General features: G+C 42.4%; 1 protein-coding gene across 4 annotated transcripts in view; it reads left to right on the top strand.

The window, feature by feature from the left end:
- dock8 (dedicator of cytokinesis 8) overlaps window positions 1–7,196 on the top strand; it is a 55,565-nt gene continuing 48,369 nt past the window's right edge. The window contains exon 1 of one of the 4 annotated variants that reach the window (XM_018759259.2): window positions 1–299. In XM_018759259.2, coding sequence (XP_018614775.1) covers window positions 247–299 — 53 coding nt within the window. In that variant the 5' untranslated portion in view covers window positions 1–246. Of the gene's footprint in view, window positions 300–423; window positions 460–5,724; window positions 5,759–7,196 lie in introns of those variants that run through there. The other 3 variants (XM_018759261.1, XM_018759263.1, XM_018759262.1) reach the window with 3 other exon arrangements.

Raw genomic sequence — 7,196 nt, 5'->3', positions numbered from 1 at the left:
CTCCAGAGAGGAGCTGCCCTTTCTGCGCATCGAGACGATAGAAACGAACGCGGAAGTTTCCGCCCCAGAAGAGCGCGCGGCAGCGACGCAGTGACAGAGGCAGCAGGAGGGGCTCGCGATGGCCTCGCGCTAGCAGCTAGTCAGAAAGAGTTTTTTTTTTTTTTTTTTTTTTTTTTCTTTCCTGCGCAGCTGTGTCGCCCGTCGCGTGAAGCTGGAATTGAAAGGACCTCCTCCCTCCCTCGCACCATGGCCACCTTACCGACGGCGGAGAGGAGGGCGTTCGCAATGAAGATCAACAGGTGAGCTCCGAGTCCTCCTGCCAGGTGATGCGGCGCGCGGTCAGGAATCCAGCGCGAGCTTGTACAAGTCGCAGCGGCGCGAGCTCGTACCTTTATGGATTTACGCGGTTAGTCTGACTGAGGGGATTTGAGTTCACTTTTCCGCTTTGATTCAACTCAAGTAAGTCTGCAGATGCATTCTGAACATTTACACATAAATAAAAATACTAGTTACTGGTAATAGTCCCAGTTACTACCAGAAACTACTTCTTTCTTAAAATTTTTTTTCGTCTTATATATATTGCCTGGGGTTTTTTTATTTCTGCTTGAAAACTATTGCACAGCCTGGTTAAGTCTTAAGTCATGCTTTCACAATCACAATGGAAGCACAACTGAACTGTTAAAATACAATGGAAATATTTGAATAATGTTCGTTAATGTATGGTCCGGATTCAAATCAGATCAAATGTGCATTGTGCTGCGGAGTTTATCAGTGTATTTAAGCACCTTTGTCAGTTAGATGTGGGCCTTTTTTTGGTTACAGATCTGCCTCTTCTTTCAAGGTAATTCCCCCATTCAGTTGACAGTGGGAACATCCATCCATCCATCCATCCATCTAGCTGTTCAATTTCAATAACCGCTTTCTCCTGAAAAGGGTCTCTGTAATCCAGAGCCTATCCTAGAAGTGTTGGGCACAAGGCTGAGGGGTGGAATACACCCTGGATGGGACACCAGTTCAGTGACAACATCCAAAGTGTTATTAAATAAAGTTATTACTTGTATTAACTTCACTCAGATGATGCTTTGGTCCAAGGTGGCTTACAGTGTAAGGCAAGGTGAGAAAGACTGAGAAGATGGGACGGCATGCATGCTGCCAGCGCTAGATGTGCTGTCATTGTCCCCTGTCCACAGGTGCGAAGAAAGTCCCTGTGCAGCGCCTGGTCAACAGGAACAGTGGGGACCGAAGTGCACAGAGAAGCATGCGTGACCTCATCCTTTCTCAGGAGAAATGAAACGGAGAGAAATAAACATGACTTAAACCTTCTGAGATGTAGAAGGTCTCAGAAGCAACAAAACATTTAATATGTTGTTGGCCCTGTATTCGTGACAGATTTAAACGGTTAAGAGGAAAGATGACTTTCAGTGCGTGGTTGAACCTGTATGACAGCTGGCACTTGGCAGGAGACTTCTGATAAATGGTCAGATCTCTGAACTGATCACATGTAGGATTATTTGATCAGATCAAGGAATGGGAGATTATGGTTTGTCTTGTTGTTGGGTTAAAGGTTTTATCCAACCCAACCTGTAATTAATGTTGGAAGAAATGGATCAAGTTTGTTAACACTGTACTTTCGGTGGATCCTGTCATAAGGTTTTAATTTTGCTGTATTGACTGTAATTTACTGTAGTTTTTTTATTATTGCATAACAGACTTTTGATCAGTTTTGTCTGCTCACTTTATCCAAGACAGCTTGCGGGACTGGGTAACGCTTCCCCCTCGCCGTTTTATATCTGAAAATCACCGAGGCTAATCTGTTAATTGCGTAATTTTTTCTTGGGATCTGCACTTGCAACCTTGTGGTTTCATGATGCTGTGTCACAAGTGTCCAGAGAGTAGGCCAGTGGCGGAGAAGGGGGCCAGTTCGAGGCAGCTCTGGTGCCTTTCTCTCAAGATGGGCACAGGAAACCGGAGATAGGCGCATTCACAGGAGGATGCACGAGTCTGGCTCTGTTGTCCAAGCAGCTCCCTCGTGCCCAAAAGGGTGAAGTCGCACAGGAAGTGTTGTTGTTGTCAAGAACAAAACAGGGCAGATATCTGTGTTGTCACTGCAGGGTTATTACAGTCTTGTGTTTCCAGGCGTAGATGTGAGCAGCGCTTCAGTGTCCGCCCCATGAAAGAGGGAATAAATAAATATAACTGAAGAGGTGTCACTGATATTGCAACACTTGTCATTTGAACAGCTCTTTTCTCTCGGTTCCCCATGCCTGACAAAAGGAAGTGTCAGTTCTAAGAATTAGGTCTTCTGTGGAAAAAAAAGAGAAATTAAACACATCGATCCTAGCTGCTTTCATTATCTGTGGTCTTCGTTTTCTGATCATTTCAGGGACCAAATTAGCTGCAACTTTTCAAGCTGTGCTTGGTTATTAAAGATACAAAATGTGTGGTTTACTAGTCTCACTTTTTTGTGCTTCAGATGCTATAATTGCAGATCCCTTGTTAGAAAACTGATTTTATGATTGTATCACTCAAGACTTAGAAACCCTTGCACTTTTGCAAAAGATTAAAAAAAAAAGATGAACATTCCTAAACATACTGTAAATGTAACTTATGTGACTAACGCTTACGATTATACAAGTAAGTTACTGATACATCACTAATCTTGCATATACAAACTACTGCTTTGAAACTGTTTTCATGGTTACATAGGAAGCTAGAACACTGCACTAGAGATGCTGCCTTAAAATGTCAGTTTAGTTGAGTGTTGGCTTTTTTTTTTTTTAAAAAAAAGAAGTTGTGCATGGTTTGTCGCAGGAGACACCCTGCAGCTGTTCGTTTGAGGAGGCTGCAGCTTATGCTGGCTCTGCAAGTTAGTCAAGGTTTTGCGGTGACGTTAGTGCTGGTAGTAGTCATGCCACTAGAGGACCAGAATTTCTCAGTAGGAGCTGTACAAGGAAAAGATTAATGTGCCCTAGAAGAACCTGTCTGGTCATTTGTGCGTGTGTATTGACTGTATGATGATCAAAAGTTCTGCAACCTTCCAGAAGCCGTGATACTGTGCAAGCTCATGCCCTGCCAGCGTACTGCTTCTTAGCCATCCTTTTGGGAGGCAAGTCGCTGACGCACATGTTTCTGGCCTTCAGATATGGTGCTGAACTGGCAGGATCAATTCCTATGTCAGTTGTTTCATCAGTCCACATTGGACTCAGTCTGAGGACTAAGCAAAGTGGATGTAGGATTTTGATAGAGGTTTGCACTTTTTATGTACTTGTCTCATGAATTGTGTTGACATGTAAACGTGCGTTTTATTTGATTTAAGTATTTGCAGATGTATTTAAATAATTACCATCTGTGCATCAGAAATTCCCGGTTTCCCTCATCTTAGAATTTGGTCTAGTTCACTTGAATGATAACAGAATGTGGATTTTTCTTCTGTACAGATGTAAGATTCTTGATCGCCTTATATACGCAAGTCGCATTGTCACATACCCCGTTGCTCCATGAGAAAAGCCGTCATACTCTGCTTCCAGATAGTGCTGCAGTTGAGTGTAGGCACAGAGGCTTTACTACTGAGCAATAGTAGAACCCCAGGAGGCACAGAGGATCCCCTCACACCTGTGAGAAAAGGAATTAAATCTGTTATCTTGGCCAACTTTGACCTTAAACTTTACATTCAAGGAAATCCGTGGAGGCCCTCAGTGCCAAAATCATGCTGCTGTGATTTATTTATTTATTTATTTTTTGTCACCCTTCTGTATTGCTGTTCCTGCTGGCTCATAGAGGAAAAAGGGCAAAAAGCTGATTGGGATTTCCTGCAGAGCACGACTCAGGAACACAAATAGTTGGACCTGCGAATGACAGGGAATTTTACTCTGCTGCACTGAGTTGCTCATTTTGTTACAGCAAATCCGTTAAAGATCAGCTGGGGGATGCATGTGTAAAAGGGATGTAGTGGTGTGGCTGGGAAGGAAGTAAACTCAGCGTCAATGTTTTTTTTTTTTTTTTTTTGAGGAAGGGAGAATAACTGTATGGTCAGTACTGCACAGTATTTGTGACTAAAACAGCTGTCAGTTCCATTTATTTATTAAGTTTTCCTACCTGACATCGTTATCTAAGGGTGACTTGTACTTGTACAAATAGAATTTGGTACTGTTCTTCAAGGAGGGGTTCAGAACTGGACTTCTGGGCTTGTTGTCAATGACACCAAAGACTGCCTTCCATACTGTATATGACATGCCACATTGCTGTCCACTGTGTCACATGGACATATACTGTGGCAGGTTAAATAAGGGTAAAAAAAAAATTCCCTTGGCAAGGATTTTATTAGGGATTAGAGATTGTACAAAATATGCAAACAGCCTGCAAAATGAGATATACAGCATGTAACCGGACAGGCAGTCTTAACCAGAAATGGATATAGGAACAGTAATATAATCTGCTGTTTTTAATGCATGTTCATATAATTTTATACAATTATATATAAGAAGCTGTGTGTGTGTGTATATATAAGAAGCAGCACATCTACAGAGTGTTAAATTAAGTTTTGGCAGGTGGATAACACAACCATGTTTATATTAGCAAAACGTGAAGTGTTAGCTTGTGATCGTTTTTTTTTTTTTAAAAAAAAAAAAAACCTGCATTGCCAAGTGGAAGTACGTGTTTCTCCCTACTTATGTGAGCACAACTCATTTGTTATATTCACACTTGGAAGTTCATCATGAGTTTCTAAGTGAATGAACAACAGGAGTTACCCTGTAAAACTGGATGAATTCCACCCAGTCAAAAGAAAGCAGACTTTGTACCATATGTATGGTCTTACTTTGAGCTTTTCAAGCACAGGAACAGTTTTCTTCTTCTGTTCAAGTCCCATGTGTTGGCATGTATGCCCTGTCTTGTTTTCAGATGGACAATAGCAAAAGCAAATTGCAAAATCTTCATGATTTCATAGATATCCACCCCGCTTCATAAATACAACAGAAGCAAGGGATATACCGTGCAATATAAGCATGCATGACAATGTTTTTGTAATAGAAATGGTGTCAGAAAGATAAACCGTCTCCTTCCTGAAGACTTTCATGGAGCCTGGTGCTTGTGAGGGTTCTCCAAGACACTGCTGTTGTGGTGCTGGTTACTGTTTATCCACCAAGTCTTTTTATAGTGACTCTCACCCTGAATCTCTGGATGAGTGTTAACATTGCAGACTATACTTTTTTCACACTGCAATTTCTCCTGCCATGACAATTAGCACAGATATGAAGATGGACTGCGGTGAATGGGACCTATGGGGTTATGGAAGCTGAACACGTGACAGGTGGTTTTTATAAGGGCTTATGTGTGTGGATGTGGGTGTGTTAAGGGGTCAGGAAGGTTGTGTAATATATGTTTACAGCCAACTCTAAATACCATTTAGATGACGCCCTAAAACGTACCGTATTGTACGGATAATATTATGTTTGTCGAGCAGTGAAGTTTTCCAAAGGGGTGAGACCTTTTTCTGCTCCACGCTGTGGAGAACTGGCCTTTGCTTTGCATCCTTTGCTCCTGGACTCTTTCTAATTTGCATGTGGACTTTCCAGAGTTCCTGTTTTTTACAGCACATTTACTTCTGAACATTGCTGTGACATGGGCCACCCCTTTCAGTGTTTGATAGGTGTGATGCCAAGCCAGTGGGACAGCAGGTAGCATCGCAGTTCGCGACGTCGCCTTGAAACAGAAAGAACTGACTTTAAATCCTACCCCGGCTCCATTTCCCTTGAGGAAGGTACTTACCCTGATTTGATATAGTAAAAATTATCCATCTGTATGAATGGGTAATTGCAGGTAGCGTAGTATTTAAATGTGACGTTGTAAGTTGCTTTAAAGGAACGTGTCAAAGAACTGAATATAAAAAATTGACATTTGTGAGCTTGCTGATCATTACCCTGCTTGGCCTGTTCCTAGTTTGCATGGGCCTGGAGGGGGGAATTCGCAGGTGCACGTGCGTGTGCATGTGTGTCTGTCTCTTGAGGCCTGTGGGTAAAGGTCATGGGTATGACGAGTAAAAGTGGCAGTTTCTTCCATTTCATTGAGTATATCAGTCTGAAGCACTTCTGTTTTAGTTGATACTGCACAGAGCTACACACCATAGATGACTAATAGCATTTAAACTTCCAGTTTACCCTTTTTTTTAAATTTTTTTAAAATCTGAACGCATGGAGTCATTCACAGAAAGAACATTTAAAGCCTTGGACAAAAGCATCAGCTAAATACTTGCTAGTAATAGTTATAATAATAAACAAATTAATAATTCATAAAAGAACAGTGACAGTGTCACTTCAAGAGCACAGGTTAAAGCAAGGCAGGAGATGAATTTGGCACTAATGAACTGATCAGTCACCTGATTTTGTGGTACTGGTTCTGGTAAAAACATGGTTCAGAGGTTAACTTACGGAGCTTGCACACCATAGGCTTTGCAAGTTGAGATACTCAAATGTGCAGTTTTCCATCAATAATATCCAGCTGCATAACACGTGGGGGAACCAAATAAATCTCTCACACACACACACACACACACACACACACACACACACACACACACACACACGCGCGCGCGCGCGTTGCAGACAACTGCTTGTCCTGGGCAGGGTCTTGGCCAGCCTGAGCTTACCCAGCAGCACAGGGCGCAAGGGACACACCCTGGGTGGGATGCCAGTCCGCCGCAAGGAACCCCAAGCAGGGCTCGACCCCTAGACCTGCCACACAGCGGGCACTGGCCAAACTTGCCATGCCACTACCCCTGCAAAATAAATCAGCAGAATAAAGATTAAGGTCCAAGTGTATTGTGCATTTTTGTGTTGTTTATGTTTATGTACACTTGACGCATACTAGCGTCTCCCATTAGGATGATGGACTAGAGGAATGAATTAAGCAGCTATAAAAGTGAGTTACATATTCAGAATGAATATGAAAATGTTAAATATGTAAGTCATATTTTTTATAGCATTGCAAAAAAAAAAATCCTATTCATAGTACAAAGTCATTAGTGGAAAAAAATGTTGATTTGGGGTCGGGGGGGCATCATGGAGATTTGGGGTGGCTGGGACAGCATAACAATAGACAGAGCCAGTTAATGAATACGATGCTGGCAATGAGCTGCTCCTGGGCTTTGAGGAGCACTTGGACGCTGACCCCCTTGGCACCGCAGTCCAGGACGCAGCCTG

The sequence above is a fragment of the Scleropages formosus genome, chromosome 17, assembly GCF_900964775.1.
Source record: "Scleropages formosus chromosome 17, fSclFor1.1, whole genome shotgun sequence".
NCBI classification, from domain to species: Eukaryota; Metazoa; Chordata; class Actinopteri; order Osteoglossiformes; family Osteoglossidae; genus Scleropages; species Scleropages formosus.
This window is presented reverse-complemented; position numbering and strand designations above follow the sequence as displayed.